Consider the following 22,720-nt stretch of genomic DNA (forward strand, 5'->3'; position numbering starts at 1 on the left):
ATCCAGTGTCCTTATTATTACATCATGGTTACCCCTCAGGTAGTAAGTGTGCAGGACAATTCTTGTACTCAACCAGAGCTTACATTGGTTTAGGAGTGCCTTATCTCAAGCTAGATTGCAGAGACAGGGCCAACAACCTTTCATCTAGCCTGGAGCTCAGTTTTTTCCTTCTAGAGTAATTAGAATGAACTAAAAATCCTACCAAACAAATATCAAGTAGTTCCAGTGGTCCCTATAAGCAGGGTTTCTCAGGTGTACTGATGAAAAAGCACTGAGAAAGGGAAAATTATCTGAGAAACTTGCTGTAAATCCGCTGCTCCAAAATGAGGAGAAGCTGGAGGTCACTGAGTCATGGGAAGGGACCACTGTTGACAGCCACTAAACCCTGCTCTGGTGACTAGAGATGACAGGAGACTGCCAGACAGTCCCTCCTACTACCCATTACAGAAGAGGTGAGGAGCAATGGGGTTTGGGTGGCTTTAGACAGGGGCTAATTCCCCACTAACAGAAAGCCGTCATCTTGTGGCTTCACGGGTTCTTATCGGGATAAAGCAGACTCTGAAGGTCACTTGTGAAATGGCATCATTACTGGAGCTTGACAGTGCCATTGTGGAATCTCAGTCATAGATATCACAAAATGAGAAATAGAGGATGAGGGATGACAGGCTACACAGCATTTAAGAACTAACCAAGAACCTGGGTAAAAATAGTAACAGGGAAAAGAATCTACCAGCACAGATTTAACATTTTAACATATTTTTCCTATGGTAAACCTTAATTTTTTTTTCTGAGAATCTTGGACTCCTCTTGGCTTAGCCTTGCCAAGAGCCCTCCCCCCACCCCTCCACTCTGTCCCCCTTGATATGCAACCTCAGACCTATGAGGTTTCCTTTGGAGGGGATGCAAAGGCCTTCACTATTCAGACTTGATTCCCATTGGCCCAGGTCTTTTTTTTTTTTAACTCTTGGGAACCATTCCCTTTATTACCTTGCTCTTCCCGGAAAGTTTTCTGTACATTCAGTGCCTCCTTGGTACTGTCAATTTCTCGCTTGATAGAATTGATCCGCTGGGCAGCCTCACTGGCTTTCTTCCTCCGGTCATTCAGTATGGTTTTATTCTGCTTGAAGATCCGGTTGATCTCACTGCCACGCTCATTTTTAAATTCCTCAAAAGCTGATGGTTTAGGTGGCGGGGTGCTGGGTCTGGGAACCCAAGGAGGAGAGAATATTAAAAGATCTTGATACAGTAGATTCTTTTTTAACTCCTGGATTAACTGTGGTCATGGCCCCATGGCTCCTTGCCAAGAACAGGAGGATAAAATATTCCACATCTTTGTTCATGAAACCTGAAATTCCTTTATGAAAAAGATTCCTAATATTTTATCATCCCATCATTCCCTGTGCCTTATAAATCCTAACCTTCTTCTCTGTCCTCACCATGACCTTTAATTCCTCTACTTTAGTTCTAATCCAGGCTCTGCACTGAGTACTTTCTCCTCTCTTTCTTAACATGAGGCCTTGAGGAACCATTTGAATGCTAAACCATCCTCTACACTGGGATCCCTTTCTCTCACATCTTATTGTCACTCACATCTAGACAAGCCCCAGCTTTGGATTTGTATTACTTCCACCATCCTTCACCTTTGCTTTTATTCACATACATACTGGTGAAGAGAGTTGTAGAAAAATCACACACACACACATAATAAAAAACAACAGGGTCTAAAACAAATTTATGTAAGGTAATCTCAGTGAAGCAAGGTAATCATTTTATAATTTCATAATCTATTTGCCTTCTCACTCACAACAGTGGTTATTCTAAACTTCATTCCTCCTCATGTCTCCTTCCTACTCACTCAGAGGTCCTCATCTCATACTTTACTGAAAAAAAAAATTGAACCTATTTACTTAAGAGTTCCCTCTTTTCCCCTCCTCTTCTTTTCAAGTTGGGCATTTCCCCACTTCCCATTATGTCCTCATTCACTCTTGAAAGAAGAACTGGTCTTTTTCTACATCAAGGCAAATCCCTCTACATTTAACCTTGATCTCATTTTCCTTAGTAGACTGCCCACTGCTATTATCCCCATTCTCTGCCCTCATTGTTCAATCACTTGTCAGATTATATGGCTCCTTATACTTGCTACAACAAATAGGCCCATGTCTCCCTCATCCTTAAAAAATCCTCACTTGCTCAGGCCACCGTTGTTGGCATCCTACATCCTTCCTCTTCTTCTTGGCTAAATTCCTTAATAAAACTGTTCATTGTCTCCATTTCTTTTCCTCTAGCTTCTCTGCAATTTTGCTTCCAGCCTTATCATTCAAATAAAGCTACCCTCTCCAAAGTGATTAATGATCTCTTAATTGTCAAGTCTAATAGCATTCTAAAAATCTTCATCCTCTTTGACCTCTCTTTGACACTGATGACAACTAACTCTCTTCTCGTAGATAAATGCTGGGGATCTGTGACACTTTTCTCTCCTGGTTCTTATACCTATCTGACCATTCCTTCTCGGTATACTTTGCTGGATCTTCACCCAGGTTGTATCTACTAACCATGGGTGTCCCCTCCCATCCCAAGGCTGTGTCTTGTGCCCTCTTCTCTCTTTCCTCAGAACTATCTCCATAGCTACTATCATCTCTGTGTAGATGAACCTTGGATCTATGTAGCTAGCCCTGATCTCTCTCCTAAGCTCCAATTTTGCATTGCCAGCAGTATTTTTGGACATCTTAAACTAGATATCTCGTAGGTATTTCAAACCCACTATGTCCAAAATAGAATTTTGTTTTCCTCTCAAACTCTTCATTCTTCTTCCTTATTACTGCCAAGAACACCAAGTCCACTCACCGAGGCTTGCAAATTTGGTATTCTCCAACTCCTCACTCACTCATCTGAAATATCTAGTGTGTTATAAAATCTTGTCACTTCTAACTTCACAACATTTCTTGACTACGCCTGGTTCTCTTTATCCTTGGGAAAGGAACTCTTTACCTCATTTCTCAGGCCAATGAATACAATAGCTTTATAATTCATCTAGCTGCCTCAGGTCTCTCCTTCAAGCCATCCATCTTCCACTAAAGTGCAGGTCTAACCATGTACTCTACCTTAATAAACTCCAAAGCCTCTTTCTTACTTCTAGGATCAAATTTTGTTTGGTGTTTAAAACCCTTTTCAGCCTGATGCTTTCCTTCCTTTCCAGTCGTCTTACCATTTCCTCCCTTCTACACACTCCCTCGTCTAGCTAAACTGACTTACCTTCTGTTCTTTACACCTAAGACCCCATCAGAGAACATGACTGTTGGGTTCCTTGGGTCTGGAATGTTCTATTCCCCTCTCCTTCTTCCACCTCTTTGTTTCTCTGACTTCTTTTAGTATCTAGCTAACAATCACCTTTCTTCAGGAAGCATTTCTCAGTCCTCTTCCCTCCCTCTTCCCTAGTCCCTGCATTCTGATATTACCTTCAATTTATACTATAGATCTGGTATGTCCACCATGTGGTCTCCCATCAGATCAGGAGCTCCTTTAGAGCAGGGAGTGTTTTTTTGTCTTTTTCTATCTCCCATGCTTAGAACAGTGTTTGGCACATAGTAGGTACTTAATAAATGCTTGTTGACTTTGGCCCAGATCTCTTGCTTCTGGAAGGAGATATATTTTAAAGGAGTTCACCTAGTGGGACGGGTTTCTTCCTTTGGGGATTCGGACTGAATTGGCTCACTGCTGGAAGCTTCCCGATCACGTGAGGGCACATCCTTGACATCTACTTCCTTGGAGGATAACAGCTGAGTCTTTGAGGTGGAAACACTTTCCCCATCCTTTACACTCCCAGGACTACCAGGAGTTTCCTTCTTGAGAAGAGCTCTGAAAAAGGAAGGATATAGAGTGGAAATCCTGAATGTCCTGGGCCTGGTAGAGCCCTGCTGACATCATATATGCTATGGCAGAGCAGAAATTATTAGCCTTTACCACCTTTGCCTATAATTAAAAAAAAAAGAAGGAAGATTGCTTATCTGTTATGCCTGGTTCTTTAACCTTCATTTCACTTCACTCATTTTTAAAGAAACTGGTACCTTTAAAGTATTTTTTTAAACCCTCACCTTCTGCCTTAGAATCAATACTTGGTTCTAAGGCAGAAGAGTGGTAAGGGCTAGGCAATGGGAGTTAAGTGGCTTGCCCAGGGTCACATTGCTAGGAAGTGTCTGAGATCACATTTGAATCCAGGACCTCTTGTCCCTGGGCCTAACTCTCAATCCACTTAACCACCCAGCTGCCCCCAAATCTTAAAGTTTTTAAAGCCTTGTAAATTGTTGGTTTGTTTCTCTGGGAGAGAGGGCAGGGTTGTCCCCTCTCTCCTATTCCTTAGATTCCCATGACAGATGGCCTTTCTATTCACATCTGGGGCAACGTGCATTAAGTGAGGACTTAGGTCCTGGCTTTGGATAATGGAACAAAACCTCTCTCCACTTCACTGTTCAGAAATGAGATTAGCCCTGCCATACCTCTCCTTTCTTAATTCTTAACTTTTCTCCTTTTTTCCCCTTTTTTATTTCTTCCCTATGAATGTGTATTTAGAAATAAAATAATATGGACATACCGAATTCTGGAAAGCATTTTGCCAGATAGAAAGAAAAATTCTGTGTTGATTCAAGAGTTAGATGTGGAGGGAGTTGTCTTTTATTATCATTGTGGCTTCCAGCTTAAGCCATCTAGGAGCCTCCTCTACCCCAGCATTCTCTCTAGCTTGTCTCCCAGGTGAGAATTAGAATTATGAGAATGTTTTCATTTGGAGTAAAGACAACAGAACACAGAATCATACTCACAAAATTCTGATCCCATGATTTTCAGTTGGGTGATAAGGTAGGAAGAAATCTAATATATATTAGTTGTCCAATAATGAAATTGATTGTTTCATGAAATGAGTTATTTGTTACTAGAATTTTTAAAGTAGAAACTGAATGATGACTGTATCTAGATATTATTGAAGAGCTTCATCCATCAAATATGGGAATGATTCAACTATACGGTTTCTCAGAGCATATTCTAAGATTCTGTTAAAGGTGAATTAGCTCTACTTTCAGAGAGTCACAAGAAACCTTAGTTCATGGGAGAAACCTGGGAATTTTTTCCTCATGAAAGCAAGTCAATTTAGAGTTTGAGCAACAGGGAAAATTGAAAATCCAACACAGATAGGCAGCATTAAAAGTAGCCTTATAAGGTAACTCACCCAAAATCTTTGAAGGGCTTCTTGACCTTGGTTTTCTTCATAACCTTAGAAGTAAAAGGTGCCAGACCAAGCCCAAACCCCTGTCCGTCTGTGTCTCCTACCATGTTGCCTTCCACATCAATCAGTCCAGCCTGAAAAGGACAATCCCAAAGACAGAAAAAGATTAGAATCCTGTCCCATGTTTGATTGGTTTCCCCTTCCTAAAGATTAGGGGATGGTAAATTGAATTCATAACCATAATCCCTAAAATCCTCAGCCTCTGGGTACGCTTGCAGAAGTTAATCACTGATGCATGTTTTCAGATGAATTCTTTAATAGGGTGTGGCTCCTGTTGGGAGTCCAAAGTGGATCTTAACTCTTACCTATTTTATCACTAGTTCTGCCCCAATGCAAGCCATTTTTTCTGGAAAAGCTCTGGTGATGGAGAATCTCAAGCACGAGTTCCAGCCTAGAGAAGCCCCACAAACCCCTACCTTCTGGGCTGCAGAAATGGTCGCAAAGTCATTCTTGTCTATCATGGTGTACTTTCTACGTAAGTTGGATTCCACTTCTTGTTCTTGTTGGCTTTGGAGAAATAACAACAATAGTTCTTGAGTGAAAGAATCCTTTTTCTCTGGAGGTCAAGTTGAAAACGTGAACACTTATCTAAGCAAGTCAGAAGTTAGAAGTAAAAAACCCACTGGATACCTTGTTACTGATGCTATATTTCCATTATGCAACCAAATGATATGGCATTCAATTCAAAGAACATTTAATAAGAACCTACTATGTCAGGCATTATAACAAAAACAAAATGTTTCCTGTCCTCAAGGGTTTATATTTTACTGAGTGTGATGGGGAGGAATTCCAAGATGGACACCAACAATTTTGGCATAAAGAAAATTGAAGCAGAGAACAGTAACACTGGAAGGGCCAGGGTAGGCTAGACAAAAGAGGTTCTTGAACTGAACCTTGAAGGAAGACAAAGATTTATAGAGGCAGAGTGGGTTGGCTTGTGTGAATGAATAGACATAGAATGGAAAATTTTGAATTTTCAGAATCTTGAATTTTGGAGAGCGCTAATAGTTCAGTTTTGTGAAACATACAGTTTCGTGAAGGGAATTAGAATGAAATAAATCTGGAAAGGTGGGAGTTAGATTGTAGAAGGCATTAAATACTAGGCTATGGAATCTATATTTTATTTTTTAGGTAACTGGGAGCCACTGAGGGTTTTTGAGTAGGAAAGTGAAGTCTCTGAACAGAGGGTAAAAGGCAAACTTAAAGGCTGAGCATGTGTGCATTTCTAAATTCACTGCTCTATTTGGTTTCAGTTTGGATTAGAGTAAAGCCATGGAGTTTGAGGATTTAAAGAAAATTGATGCTCAGAAAGCTAGTGCAAGCATGAACAGGCAGTCAAAAATGAAAGCAACACATACACACAACACAGATAGAGACTTGGCCACACAAAGCCAACCAAGGTCAGTCAAATAAAGGAGCTATGTACAGTGGGGAGACCTTGGTGGGAGTATATGCTCAGAAGGAGGTCTGAAAAGGAAATCACCTTAAAGGTGGGTTTAGTTGAGACAGCCAATCAGAACCACATGTGGGAGGGGGCATTCTTAATCAGAGTCAGGATTGTTTTTGATGCCAGATTCAGGTGGAGTAGTTTTTCTACTTGGGACCAGAAACTGGGTGAGGGGTAGAGTTAGTTGTCCAACACACAGCCATTGCAGTCGCCAGGAGCCTCCTCCAATCAGGGGTCAATGTAATAACCTGTGAATACACAGGCTGAGAATGAGTCAAGGCAGTGGAAAAGTACAGGCTGTTTGTAGTTGCTGACATGTTTATGGTCATTAGGACCACTAAGCCTAAGGGACTCCACACTGGAGTCCTATTATTTACTTATTAACTTCAACATTTATGGATATATTTTTTAAATAATTATAATGATCATATTCTGTTTGTTAAATGGTTTCTAGTTCAGGTAGCAGACAAGAGTTTAACATGCTTGATTATCAAAATGGGTATGGAAATGACTTTTTAAAAATATTAAAGTGAAATCACACTATGATAGCTTATTAGGACATATAGATACTTATTGGGAAGCAATCATTTGAAATAGCTATGAAAGTGTAATAAGTTTCTGAAAGTCTTTCCATTGCTACTAAAGTCTGAAACTGGAGCTTTGTAGGAAAAAAAACCTCAGACTTTCCTCATTCTGAGTCTTTTCACTCTGACTGTACATATTAAGTAACAGAAAAGTCTATCTTGTTTCTTAACTTAATGCAGATTCTAAAAGATGAACCCTAGTCCTTTCAGTTCTACCATTATATGAGTCTGAAATGTGAAGCAGTGGATTTTAAAGGCGAGAATGGGGAGAGAGAGTTAATGTGCACATGCCATTGACAAAAGAGTAGAATGACAAGGAATAATCTGGAATTGAGGGAAGGGACAGGCACTAAAAAGCAGAGTGAGAACCCAAAAGACCAGCAATTCAGAACCAGTTCAGATAGGGAGCAAGCAACCCTATAGATCTCATTAGACATCCCTGCATTACAGAACTATATAGAATTAGGCAATAAAACTGATGCTCATAGTAATGATCTGATAATTCTGAGTCTTTAAAAGACATTCAGTTATACTCAGTATCCTTGATAAAAAGGTAGGGCAGCATGGAATATACTTTATTTTTTTAAAACAAGTTTTATTGATGCCTTTTGTTCTTATGTCATAGTCATTTCCAACTATCCCATCCTTTTCCCAAAAATAACACCTTCCTTGCATTTGTAATAGACTTTAGAAAGTTTTTTTTTTAAATAGAAAATTAAGATAAAAACATTTTAGTGCTTAAAGGGAAAGATTCCACTGCATGGAAAATTATTTCCCACTATGTTTTTTTGAATGAATAATATTAAATAAATGATCAGTTATAATACTGTCTTTGTAAACTCTATGATGCCAAGGACAATCTCTAATGCATCTTCATATTGCTTATAGCAACCAGTACAGTATCTTCCTTCTAATAGATGCTTAATACATGTTCTTTGAATTAATACAATTGTTCAATGTGCTCAAAGCATTACTCAAAATATGACTCGGGACTAATTATTGTTCTTACTCTGTTGCAAAGTAGAAAACTGATACAGAGAGTACAATTAAATCCCAGGCTGATCTAACAATTTAGTAACCAAGCCCAGAAGAGCAATCACATACTCTTTCTCCACAGTGCTCTATAGTTGGGGAGAAGGCCATTATTACCTTAAAATGATTTTGAACTGATTAAACACCTCCTGGATCTGTCGGAGGTTAATGATCTGAGAAACAGAAAACAGTAACAGGTTAGATTGAATTTACTGGGGTATATCTGGAGCCCATTTGCAGTTGGTATTCAGGCTGAATCTTTATGAAAGAAATTTGGTTCCATGAGCTAATTATTACTACATTATTTGGAGTTTACATATTTCAGAAATACAGATGTCTTAGCACAGAGATTCATTTGTTATTTAAACTACAGATAGACACAAAAGACTCTTTTTAAAAGTGGATTTGCATTTAGGTTTGAAAAATGCAATCTGATAGGTATACTAATACAAAGTCAAAATAGAACTGACCCTTAGACTCTGCATGAAATTTCAGTGAAACCATTGCTTTAAGGCAATACAGCTTATCTTATGAAGCCAAATGTCACCCTAAAAAGGTATTTTTAAAGCAAATCCATTTAATTCTCATGTCATTTGTAAAAAGAACATATATGTGTGTATATATATATATATATACTTTCTCTAGTTTGGCAGATATGGCCTCGCCTAGGTGTAGAGGAAAACCTAATTTATGTCTTAAAAACAATAGTTAAAATACTTTCCATGAGTTAAAAGCAGGAAAAAAAAATTCCCTTGAGTTATCAAATAATAAAGCACAATGAAATTAATGTTTAAAATTTCATTATTTAATGTTAATTTAATGTTATTTTTGGATATTACTACTTTTAATCTAAAAATGGAATCTAAACTTAACATTGTTCTTTAAAGCCCTGATTTAAGTTTTTCCTTGCTTTTGATTGGGTCATCTTTGGCAATTTAATGTGTGTATATTATAATACATGTACTCATTTAGCTTTTGAGGATTCGCCTTAAAACTATGAATCATTATTCCCCATGGTAAGGTAAAGGCATTGTCACCCAGCCCCACACATCTAAAAAATCCAGAGTTTTACTTGAATCAACCTCCAATCTCCAGGAAACTTAAATATGCAGCAAGGGATTTTGGAGGAACCTTTTAGGTATAGACATGGACATACTCAGAAGAGGAGCTGTCGTACTGAATGGAAAACTCACCATTTCTACTGCAATTAAACCCCTCCATTGAAGCAGCTGTGTTACGGCAATATCGAGATCTAATTTCTCATGGAATATTTAAAGAATGCCCCAAATCCATCTATTAGCTAAGCAGCTTGTGAGTCAAGTGCTCTGGCCTCCAAGCAGCTCTGTAAAAATGCTACTCACGTCGATTTCCTCCAGAGTTCCATCCAGATACCTGCGAACTTGAGAGTTAATCTCTGCTATTTGGACTTCATCCATGGGGTCATAGGTGACCATAGAACGATTGGCCTTAAAATGGAAAAATGCTTCATTAACAACAATGAACTCAAGCCAAAAAAAACTACTTTACTATATTTGCCTTGGGACAGGGAAGGAGGAGATGCCAGTTCAGGAGGACCGCTAACTTCAATTCTGGCCTGTATCAAGACATAGCCCATCACTGTTAAAACTGAGTTTTGAACTTAATTCTTTTAACTCTAAATCCAGTGGATTTGCCATTAAATGTTTTCTCCATATTGAATTACAGATCCAAAATAGGAAATCAGATTTTCTGGCATCATATCCAATGCTTTTCCCATGCTACAAATAGGGAAATAGGGTCTTCAACTTGGGACTGTAAGCATGAGGACAAGCATGAGAACTGCCAGCATTAGGATAGGGATTCTGTGGCAGATGTCCCTCATTAAGAGGGAGGCAGGAACTCTGGATGCTCAGAATGATGGGCAGACAAAACATACTAGACACCATGAAAAGAAAACAGAAATGAAAAAAGCTTGATGAGTAGAGGTTTCCCCTCAGTCTTGCAGTTCCCCATCAACTACTTATGTAGGCCACAGGTGGGCAGGCGGGCAGATCCAGGAGGAACAGAGGCAAATAATTCTTTACCAGACTGTCATGTATGGCTAGTTCCTGTTTTAGCAGAACCAACTGCTTCTCCAGATTCTTCACCATCCTCTAGAGCAAGGAAACAAAAGGAGAAAAAGACCATTAGATATGCCTCTGAACACAGAAAATGCTCAATAATTACTATTAATTGAATTTAATCTACCATGGACCAAGTGAATTTATATAAATGGATACTTTTTCCTTTTTTGCCTTTTATAACCAAGATTTTATTAATTCTTGTTTGTTTATGTGACATGGAAATCACTTTAAAAGACTGATATATATTAATTTAAGGTCGCCAAGGAATTCAGCTATGTAATTCCTTAATGAAAACTCAAGTCAGCAGTCAACCTTTTATGGAGTTTAATTACAAACAGGAGGAAGAAAGGTATTAGAGAGAGAGAGAGAGAGAGAGAGAGAGAGAGAGAGAGAGAGAGAGAGAGAAGGGAATAGGGCTTAAATACCCCCTCTGTTTAGGCTGGGCCAAAAGGCCCAAGCCCTTAGATAGCTGAGGCAAAGAAAAGAGCTCAGTCCCTATCACTCACGTGACCTAAATGGAGAAACAGTCTCAGGGGCCTCCACCTCCAGCCTCCTTCAGAGCAAGCCTTCTCAGAGCACAACCTCTCAGAGCAAAACCTCTCCAACCACCTTCAGTCCTCAGATCCCGCTATCTTTAAGGAAACCATCCAAGTTCCCTCCCCTCAGTTCTCACATCTACCAATCACTGTCCATGTCTTCCCTGTGCCAATGGTGGCTCTAACTTAACCCAGGACCGTCCAGAGGTCTGTGGCTTTGCACATGTCTGTTGAAGGTCATATTCTCAAATAATTAAATCTTGATCTATGCTGCAGCCCTTCCTAAATCCTGTTAGGACTGAGTAGGGTGGAGATTGTATCAATTCTAAAATCAATCATGACTCAAAGAACTTCCTGTTCTATGCTTAAGCATAGGTCAAAGCCCTTTCCATTCTTTAGCAAAAGGTTTCTGTCCTAAAGTAATCTTAAGTAGGGAGGAGAAAGACCCTCCCATGCCAAGGGGGTTCACATTCCAATAGACTATCAGTAGGAAATTTTTCAAGTATGAAATTTCCCAATGGTGAAATTTCCAACATTTATAAGTCTAAGAAATTTTAAGGTTTACAGTTATCAACACATAAATTCTATGGGCAATTTATATTTTTAATGAAAAACCTAAAAATCATATAGTTACATTCTTTTTCTAAACCATCATTCTAGTGACTTTCTAGCTTTAAGTTTGGAGATATTTATTTTTAAAAAGGGAACATAAAGTACCAGTGCCTTAAAAGTGAATCGTGTGTGTTAGAAAAGTTCCATGAACTCTCTCTTTAATAAAAATCCCACTTACTACATGTGTTTAATCTTTTCCAACCTTTCCAGGCATATTAACAAAGTTATTGGGGGAAAAAATATGCCACAACTCCCAAAGACAATGCCATAGAGAGTATGCAATTACAAAAGGGAGATCCACCAGTAAACAGCCTAACTTAGGAAATGATTCTACTGAACAATAAGATGGATATAGAAAACAGATGAAAATGTGAAGCTCTTTAAAATTCATGGCCATGATTCTTAATTATGACCTGGTAGGCTTCATTTAATGTAAAAACAAACAAACAAACAAAAAAGGATTTGCCTTTGGAACAATGTCTCTGCACAAAACATTTAATGCCTTTGTTAATCAATATTCCATTAATGTCTTGTCGTATGGATCAAGACATGATTTTACCTTTTTAAAAAAGGCACTTATTTTTATCTAAATATGTTTAAGCATGAGATACAATGGATTTTCTCCTTAATTGTTTTATTATTTTAGAAGTGGGGTTAAGTGATTTTCTCAGGATCACATAGCTAGTAAGTTGTCTGAGGTTAGATTTGAACTCAGGATCTTTCTGACTCCACGCCTAGTGCTTTATCTACTGTACCACTTAGCTGCCTTGAATTCCTCCTTCTTTAAAAAAAAATGTTTCTAGTGCTATTAAACAACTAGTCTTTATGAAACAGTTGTTAAAAATATGGTTCCCAGGGGGGCAGCCGGGTGGTCTAGTAGATTGAGAGCCAGGCCCAGAGATAGGAGGTCCTGGGTTCAAATCTAGTCTCAGACACTTCCTAGCTATGTGACCCTAGGCAAGTCACTTGACCCCCATTGCCTAGTCCTTACTGTTCTTCTGCCTTGAACCAATATATAATACTGATTCCAAGATGGAAGGTAAGGGTTTTTAAAAAGTGGTCCCCAGACCTATCTGAAGAAAAATATTTATAGCAGCTTTTTGTGATAGCAAAGAATTGGAAATTGAAGGCATGTCCATCAATTAGGGAATGGCTGACCATGTTGTGGTATATGATTATAATGGAATACTAACTATGTCATAAGAAATGACAAGCAGGATGCTTTCAGAAAAACCTGGACTTTCATGAACTGATGCAAAGTGAAGTGAGCAGAACCAGAAGGACAGTATATACAGTAACAGCAAAACTGTTTGATGAACAAGTTGAATAACCTAGCTTCAAGACAATCTCAAAGACTCATGATAAAAAGAATGCCACTCACTTCCAGAGAAAGAACTGATAAGAGTCTGAATGCAGACAAAATATACTATATTAATTACTTCCTTTTTTTGTTTGATATCTTTTGCATAAAATGAGTAATTTGGAAAAAATGTTTTACATGATTGTATGTGTAAAATCTTTATCAGATTGCTTACCATCTCAGGAGGGAGGGAGAGAAAAAACCAAAACACAGGTCTGAGGTAAAAATGATCTTCTTCTTTAGCATCTTGGCAGTAAGGGAGAATAGATCTAATTTTACCTTCAATCAATCAGTCAATTTTTATTAAGCACCTCTTCTGACATTCCAGGAACTAATATTTGTAGGAGCTGAATATAAAGCTTCAAATCTCTAATTGCTTCCCCTTAACCTATAACCTATCCCCTTAACCCTATAGTATGGGTTTTCTGCTTGTCTTGCTAAGTACCTCATGCTGACCCAGTTTCCCCTAAGTCCTCATTTTCTTCTAGCTATCACAGAGATGAGACATATTGTAGCTACCCTCTGCTAGTTGACCTTTAGCTACTTTCAGTTTTTAGGAGAGAAACCCTTATTTGAATCTGTTTGTTCTGTCCAGTGGTAAATATGTTAACAACCAGATCTTTGGAAACATAGGACACACTTTTAAATTTAATCTGCATTATTAAAATTTTCTGCATCACATTCTTTTTTTTTTTAAACCCTTACCTTCCGTCTTGGAGTCAATACTGTGTATTGGCTCCAAGGCAGAAGAGTGGTAAGGGCTAGGCAATGGGGGTCAAGTGACTTGCCCAGGGTCACACAGCTAGGAAGTGGCTGAGGCCAGATTTGAACCTAGGACCTCCCGTCTCTAGGACTGGCTCTCAATCCACTGAGCTACCCAGCTGCCCCCTCTGCATCACATTCTTAAGTCAAGAAATCAATAAAAGAGTCAAATCCTGATTTTTAACTAGCCAGTTTCTGAGGTGTAAATGCTCACCTTGAAAATTTAACAACTAGTTCTCTCCAGTAGGAGTGGGCTCCAGGCACACCCCTGATCCATATACTTCATAAATTTACAAATGGTCAGAGAGAATAGAGAGAAGGTAGCAATGGGAAATTGAGAGAGCACTGGTGATGTTCTCTTCATGATGAAATGAAAGGCCCTTTCTTCACGAAGCCTTCCTTTCTTGACATTACCAGTGGAAGTGATCCTTCCCTTATCTGGAATGCTTATGCTCTGTTTGCATGGGGACTTAGGACATGCCACTTTGCAATATATTTATTTGTGTACTGGTATTAGCTCCCCCTACTAGATTAAGTTCTGCTAGTCAACAAACATTTATGAAGCACTTTCTATGTTAGGCACTGTGCTAAGTGTTGGGAATACAAAAAAGGGAAAAGATAATATCTACCCTCTCAAGGAGCTCACCATTAAATGGGAGAGACAAATGCAAACAACCATTTATAAACAAGCTCTATGCAGGATAAATTGGGAAATAACCAACAGAGGAAAAACACTAGAATTAGAAAGGATCTAGAAAGGTTTCCTGTAGAAGGTAGGATTTTGGTTAGGATCTGAAAGAATCAGAGGCAGAGATGAGCATTCCGGGCATAATGGAGAGTCAGTGAAAATACCCAGAGTCAGAAGATAGGAGTAGTCTTGTTCAAGAAAGCAAGCCAGTGTCATTGGATTGGAGGAATGTAAGGTATAAGAAAACTGGAAAGATGAGGGTCAAAGCAGCATTGGAGGGCTCTGAATGCCAAACATAGGATTTCATATTTGATCCTGGAGGTGAAAAAGAGCCATTGGAGTTTATTGAGTGGGAGAGTGATGTGTTGTCAGACCTGTGCTTTAGAAAGATCACTTTGACAGCTGAATGGAGGATGGACTGGAGTGGGGAGAGACCTGGGGCCAAGAGACTCACCAACAGGCTATTGGAACAAAACTTGTGTGAAGAGATGGGGATTTGTACCAGGGTGGTGATAGTGTCATAGGAGAAAAGGGGGCATGTGAGACATGTTACAAAGGTACAATCAATAGGACTTGGCAAGAGATTAGATAGAAGGGGTGAGAGTGAGGAGTTGAGGATGATTCCTAGGTGATGAGCCTGAGGGACTGGGAGGATGAGGTTACCTTTGACAGTAATAGGGAAATTTGGAAAGGAAGATTTTCATATAATTCCTGTGTTTGACTTGGCAGATAGATTCCTAAATACTTCGTATTGTCTAGAGTGATTTTAAATAGACTTTCTCTTTCTAACTCCATGCTGATGATTTATGTGGGTTAATTTTGTATCTTGAAACTTTGCTACAGTTGTTAATTATTTCCACTAGCTTTTTAGTTTATTTTCTAAATGCTTTAAGTAGACCATCATATCATCTGCAAAGATAGCTTGGTTTCCTCATTGCCCATTTTAATCCCTTCAATTTCTTTTTCTTCTCTAATTGTTACCACTAGCGTTTCTAGTACAATGTTAAATAATAGTGGTGATAATGGACATCTTCGCTTCACTTCTGATCTTATTGGGAAGGCTTCTAACTTGTCCCCATTGCAAATGATACTTGCTGATGGTTTTAAAAAATATACTGTTTATTATTTTGAGGAAGATCCCTTCTATTCCTATACTTTCTAAAGTTTTCAGTAGGAATGGATATTGTATTTTGTCAAAGGCTTTTTCTGCATTTATAATCATGTGATTTCTGTTGGTGAAAGGAAGGTTTTCTTTTGGGAGGGGGGGTGTGAGTAATTAATTCAACATTAGGGCAGAGAACACGTCATTTATTTTTGTACTCTACAGGGTGCATAGTATTAAGTCCTATATACAATAAGTATTCAGGAAAGATTTGTTGTATAGGCCATGAACATTAATTGTATTTGAAATCTGTAACATTATAGCCTCTTGTCTGCAAGGGCTTATTTAACTATAGCCTCCCCAGAGAAATCTTTCCTGGGCATTTCAGTTCACAGTTGTCTCTTCCAAATTGTTATAATACTATTTCACTTATTTGAAACATTACTTTAATGCCTAGTACTATTAACTTTTATATGTGTCTTTCTCAACTAGATAGTAAGCTCCCTGAAGGCAGAAATAGGAATACCCCACAGAGTACCTTTAACATGGGGAGTCTTCAGATATATAATTTAGGACTTGCCAAAGACTCTTCCAGTTCAAATCTTCTCTAACTATTTGACTTAGAAGTCTCATTTTATGCAAATATTATAATCTTTATTTTACAGACAAGGAAACTGAATCTCAGGAGTGTGAAGTGATTTACCCAGTGTTAAATAATGAGAAATTATCAACATCAGGATTCGGTCCAGTTCTTCTAACTCTAAGCCCAGTGCTCTTTCTACTACAATGGGGGAAAGAAGGGACAGGCTTTCATTACCTTTTCTTAGCCCTCCATTAGCCTCCTACTTTATAATCTGGATATGAGAGTTCTTTTATCTTTCGCATTAGGGCAAACATTTATTGCAAAAATAGGAGCTCAGCTGTGTCCTCTTGTTAGCAATTTTCTTTTCTTTTTTTATTGGAGGATTTTTTAAAAAAGGAAACTTTGTTGGGAGCAGCAAAAACAAAACAAAACAAGAAAACAACCATAATTGACATAGTATTCTACGGTTACTCCCCCCACCCCCCTTTTTTCATCAATTTTAAGGAAATTAATCAAGGATGTATGTAAAAAAAAAACCTCTAAGTTTGGGGATCATTTTGTATTTTTCTTTATAAGTCAGTATGATTTGTTTTTTCAGATTTGATCTCATTGAATTTGAAAGTCCAGAACTTGGGGGATTGAGGAATCCAGGCAAGGATTTGTTGCTTTTGCAATGATTTTTTCTTTAAATAGGAAAAAAAATTATATATATATATATATATATATATATATAAAACACACATATACATGTATAGTCAAAGACATGTATACTTTCCTTTTACTCCTTTAATAAAGTATGACTAATGCTGATAGTGAGCTCTAGGGGACCTTGTGTCAGAGGTTCCAGATCTAGCATCAGAGAGACCTGGCCTTAAATCCTGCCTCTGATACTAGTGGCATAACTACAGACAGATCAGAGACTCACATTATTTGACAATGGCACAGGACCTCATGAGATAACCTCAGCAATTATCTAGTCCAACCCTCCACTCATTTAATCTCTCAGAACTTCAGAATTTCAGAAAGATAGGAGAATCTAGGAGATTGCAATCTAGGAGAAATGGCAGATCTTTAAGATACTGATGCAATCCTGGCTGTTGGTCACTACTCCTGTATGACTGCTAAAATGGTATTTCAGTTGGGCTATCATTCCAAGAAAGGAGCTGGGCTGATTTTAACTCAAATGGTATTTAAAGTAACTAATTATTACTTCCTTTTATCTCATTCACTTCTCAACCCTTTGCAATATGCCTTGCTGTGCCATTAATCAATCAAATCTGCCCTCTTCAAAGTGACCATTGACTTCTTAAATGCCAAATCTGATTTTTTCTTGGTCTTCAATGTACTTGACCTTTCTGACCACCCTTTCGTCCTAGATTCTATTCTCTCTCCTTCCTGGGTTTTGATGGCATACTTTTTTCACTTACCTGTTTGGTATCCTATCCTCCTCTATTTATCTCCTTGGTCATCATCCATATCATGCCCTCTAACTCTAGGTATATACAAAGGCTTTGCCTTGGATCCCCTTCTTCTTTACATTCTCTCACTTTGGTGACCTCATCAGCTCCCATGCTTTTAATAGATCTCTATCCAGCTCTACTCTTGCCTCTGAACTTTAGTCCTACATCTCTAATTGTCTATTGGACATTTTCAACATATCCAAAATAGAACTCATTATCTTTACTTTCTCCAATTTCTGCTGTTTCTGTCAAAGATTGCCATTCAGTCTTCCTGATTAATAACCTTCCCTTAACTACTACTCACCCTAAATCCATATATACAGTCAGATGTCTAATCCTGCCTCCACAGCATCTTTCATGCCCAACCTTTTCTACTCACATAGCCACCACCTCAGTTCAAGACTTCATGAGCACAGCCCTGAACTGTTGCAATTGGTCTCCCCTGCCTCAGATCTTTGCTCCTATCCAATCCACCTTCCATATCAAAGACATCTAACCCTGCAGGCACATTGACTCAGAAAAACACATACTAATATTCTTTGGGTTTCATTGTATTGTTTTGATTTAGTTAAATATTTCTCCATTACATTTAATCTGGTTTGGGCTAAACTTGGGAGTGTTGCATAGTGTTGGGGAGGGGGGTTAGGAATGCTACCTCCAAGGTATTTGACCCCTCTGCTCCACACTCAGAAGGGATTTGCCTTAAGCATAAATCTATCTATGCTGTTCCATTATTCACTAAATACCACAGCTCTCTATTACCTCTAGAATAAAATATAAGCCCCTCTGTTTAATTTTTAAAGCCCTTCACAATAGGTAGGCACCTATCTATCTCTATAGCTTTGGTATACTGTATTTTACTCTTCTTCCCATACCCTATGGTCTAGCCAAAATAGCTTTTTTTTCCTTACCCATAAAAACTCCATGTCTCAAATTCATGCCTTTGCACTAGTCATTCACTGTGCCTGGAACACACTTCTCATCTTAGAATTCCTCATTTTCTTCAAGATGCAACGAAAACATCATCTTTTATAGGAAGTCTTTCTTGATTCCCTCTGCTAATGTTTTCCCTTGTATTTATTCTTTATATACTTGTAAATAGGTTAATTAGAATTTAAATTCCTTGAGAGCAAGGTTTGGTACATTTTCTTCTTTGTATATGCTAGCACAGTCTAAAGTAAGCCCTTATTGCTTATTGATTGATTGATACCAGGTGAGAGAAGAAGGATTGACCTAACTTCATGTTATAAAATTGTTAATGATAATATTGATAATAATAATGATAATATTACAGTTCTGCCTCTATAGTGCTTTATAGTTTACAAAATGTTTTTTCTTTAAAAAAAAATTGTGTTTGCTACATTAAAGTATCTCCCTCACTCCCTCCTCTCCTCAAACTAGAGAAGGCATCATTTGACAAAAAGATATGGGTGTGTGTGTGTAAATCATTGTCTAGCTTGTTTCTATTAGTTCTTTCTTTGGAGGTTGACATTCACAAGTTCTTCAAACAATATTCTGTTGCTGTATGTAATACAAAGTGTTTTCCTCAAAACTCTGTGAGATGGATAGTACAAGTATAATTATCCTCATTTTACAGAAGAGGAAACTCAGACTCACAGACCTTCGGAGTGACTTACTCTTGGACATATGACAGTAGCAAGTGGCAGAGTTAGGACCTTCCAAGCTAGGTCTTCCAAAGCTAATTCAGGGCTTTCCCCATTATTATTATTCCTATGATTCCATTATTATTATTATCATTTCCATTATTATTATACACTATACCTTTCTTAAAAGTGAGAATTTCTAATTTCAGCCTTGCAAGATTGTTACATGGCATCTTAAGCAGTGCCACAAGCAACTAGACATTTATTAAGTTATTACTTGGCAAAATATAAGTATTTTTGAGGACTGGGACTGCCTTGTTTGTCTTTGTATGTCTAGTACCTAGCACAGTGCCTTGCAATGTCATAGAATTTAGATCTGAAAAAGCACATTTTAGGTGTTTTAACAATTTTTGTTAACATTAACAATAACATTAACAATTTAACAATTGTTGAATTAAATTGAACACTGCTTTGTTAAAATCCTCTTATGCACATATCATTTGTATTACTGCTATTTGTAAGTATTTTTATCCTATTGGATGATAAGCTTCATTAGGGAAGAACCACATATTTCTATATAGTATCATGCTCTGCCTACAGTAGGCACTTAATTGATAAACCTTTGTTGTTGAATGAGGACTCTGATGTAAAGGGACTGAGTGATGGATAATCAAGAATTTTTAAAATGCAGGTAGAATAATGAAATGTAATGGAACCACTTAATTCCTTATCCTTTTCCGGCTGCTTTCATGCCTGTGGTAGCACAGTTAATACTTCTCTTCTAGGTGGAGAGTTTTCTTTCCAGTTATCTGAATCTTGCCCAGTTGAAGCAACTCCTTTGGGAAACCTTCCTTAACCACCCCAGGTCCCAGAGATCTCTTTCTTCCACTAAAGTCCTATAGTATTTCCTTCCTACATCCCTCATTTAATTTTGAATAGACACTGCCTCATGTTATTAATTTTTATTTGGTGGGTGTATTTCTTGTCTGTCCAACTAGAATGACCTTCTCAATGGCCTTAAGTTCTTAGATCTCCAGGACTTATTAGGTTTCATACAGTAAATTTAATTTGTTTTCATTAAAAGAAGAGGAGAGAAAAATGTGACTATAGAGCATATCTCCCAAGAGATAAAGGGACTGGCCTAACCTCTCAGGGTTAGAGAGGGGCAGAATTGGTTCAAGGTTTAGTTCTCTGGATTCCCTGTCCACAGCTCCATATCAGCCTACAGCTGGAAAAATTATTTCCCTTTCACCTTTACTTTCCTCCAAAGTAATGTAAATCAATACCTCTGCATCATATTTTTCATTGATGGCAGGCTCAGTTGTGATCAGTTTCATTCTGCAGGCAAAACGAAGTGAAGAAAGCTGAAAAACAAATGGTTATAATCATGAGGTGGCTTTTCCTGGTCTCTGGGGGAACAGGGAGTATCTTGTTCAGCCTGAATTCTGAGGGAGCATAGTCTACTTCATGATCATCTGCCAAACTGGGAGATGCCTTCCAAGAGGATGCTCACTCTCATTTGTGTGGCAAAGCTCTGGCAGAATTGGATCATGCCTGTCTAAGTGTGCTATCATAGTCTTCATTCATGCATTCTTTGCTGTGGAACAGTCTTGCCTACTTTCTCAATAATGTCAGAAAGAAAACAAATATTGATTTTTAACTTTCCTTGCCATCTGTCTCTTTTGTAAGGGAGGGAGTTGTTTAATGAATTTAAGGAGGAGGGAAGAATATTAGTGGCAGTGGAGCTAGAGGCAATTTCTTTTCTTCTAAATCTGTGGTATTTAGTTACAAAGTGTGACCTAACAGTTCCTATATACTTTTTATTGGTTTGCTTATATCTGGCTGATTACCTCTTAGTAGAGAGACATTTGCAAAGCATGTAATTAGTGTTTAATAAATGATGGAGGGCTAATACCCAGGAGGGGTAGCTTTCCAGAAGCATTAGGTCCCTAAGGTTTAAGCTGGGGGCCACTGGACCCACATGGTGACGTTGTTCATTCCCTCCCTGAATAACTTCTGGGAAAATATTTCTTTTTGGCAGAAGTGCTTCAATAATTAGGCAAGTAATAGTTGGAGATGGGGTAAGTAATAGTGAAGAGATAAAAAGTCAGAATTTTCAATAGTATTTATAGGGGGTAAAAAAATCTATCTTTTATGACTACTCACCGATGTGTCTCAAACTTGCTAAAAAACTTGACACTTAAGCTAATGTTAATCAGCTTGACATTTATCAATCCTGCTTATGTTTAGAAAATGGATGGATCAGTATATTCTTGCTATAAATCTGTCTTCCGTGGAATTCTTATAAAGAGAATAGTAAAATCTTTTCTTTAAATGAATGAAGAAAGGATAACCCCATAGAGTTGGGGTCATCTTTAAATCATTTAATGTTAGAGTTGGAAAGAAACTTTGAGGTCACTTAAAGTCATCATTTGCAAAATTAGTCCAAGGTTATAAATGAAGAAAATGAGGCCCAGAGAGGGAAAGTTATTTGTCCAAGGTCTTGTAGCTAATTAGAGGCAGAGTTGAGTTTAGTCAGTCTCCTGAATTTTTGCTCAGAAAATCAGGGACAAATTTACAGTCAGAACCAAGAACTCAAGAGTTTCTAAGTAGTTCTTTAGTCTACTAAGAGAGGAAATACTTTGTATGATTCTCTGTAGATTGATGAATAGTATTTTATTTTATAGAAACTTGCTTGTGACTAAAACAGTAATGTCTTTGGGATAAATATCAAGACATTTAAGGAATATGTACGAGAAGTTCTCATTCAACCCATATATTTTTGTCCTTCCTCTCTCCTTTTGTCTCCCCCTACTGAAAGACTCTTCAGGATTAGTATAACCTTTTCTCCAGCCAAGGAGGCTTGGTTACAGTTTTGGTAGGTCCTGTGGATCCTAGGGACATACTAGGGAGTAGCAGGATGAACATCTGGATTGGGTGGATACAGAAGTGTCTTAGGCCTGTGTGCGGTACCTGGTTGGGGCTTTCACTCCTTCCTATTTGAAAAGTAAGCTGGAAGCTTGGCTAAAACAAAGGACTGGGGATAAGAATGGGGAACTTTTGCTTAAGTGCAATTTAATTCAAATCAAATGTGCCTTTGTTGATATGTATGTATGGTATAAATGAGGATTTTGTTGCAATTTATTCTTATATTTTCAACCAAGCTTGTTGTTTAAAAGCCCTCCGGTTTTCCCCTGCAGATGGAGAGGCCAGAAAAATCTTTGAAATGTCAATCCTTGGCATGATTATCAGCATTTGCTCTCTAACCTAAAATCACAGACACGAATCCCCTTGTTTGAGGTTTCATATGAGATGACAAGTTTGGGGCTTTAATCATTGTGCCAGATTCTCTACTTCCTAAAGCTAAAGTCCCACCTTGGGAAAGTCCTGGATCATTAGAAAAATAGTAGAGCTTTAGTCATAGGACATTAGATCACATAGTCCATAGCATGGACAGCTAGAGGGGTCTTAGGGGCCTAGAAAGTCAACTTATGTCAACTCCTGTCAGGCCAATGAATGCTCTAGAGTTTAAATACCCCACATGGGCTACAAGTTTATATGTAATTCCTTTAA

At 38.1% G+C, this 22,720-nt stretch overlaps 1 protein-coding gene across 6 annotated transcripts in view; it reads right to left on the reverse strand.

Moving 5' to 3' along the window:
- The window catches only part of KIF9 (kinesin family member 9), an 81,486-nt gene that overhangs the window by 6,486 nt on the left and 52,280 nt on the right, over positions 1-22,720 (reverse strand). For all 6 annotated transcript variants that reach the window (XR_008913495.1, XM_056805194.1, XM_056805195.1 and 3 more), the window contains 8 exons: positions 20,434-20,511; positions 10,402-10,470; positions 9,700-9,804; positions 8,456-8,511; positions 5,692-5,782; positions 5,219-5,349; positions 3,664-3,855; positions 988-1,202 (listed from right to left, as the gene is read on the reverse strand). Coding sequence is in view for 5 of the 6 variants with exons in the window: in XM_056805194.1 (XP_056661172.1) it covers positions 988-1,202; positions 3,664-3,855; positions 5,219-5,349; positions 5,692-5,782; positions 8,456-8,511; positions 9,700-9,804; positions 10,402-10,470; positions 20,434-20,511 (937 nt within the window). In the remaining variant the exon portion in view is untranslated. The remainder of the gene's footprint in view (positions 1-987; positions 1,203-3,663; positions 3,856-5,218; positions 5,350-5,691; positions 5,783-8,455; positions 8,512-9,699; positions 9,805-10,401; positions 10,471-20,433; positions 20,512-22,720) is intronic.

This window comes from Monodelphis domestica, chromosome 7 (assembly GCF_027887165.1).
Source record: "Monodelphis domestica isolate mMonDom1 chromosome 7, mMonDom1.pri, whole genome shotgun sequence".
NCBI lineage: Eukaryota > Metazoa > Chordata > Mammalia > Didelphimorphia > Didelphidae > Monodelphis > Monodelphis domestica.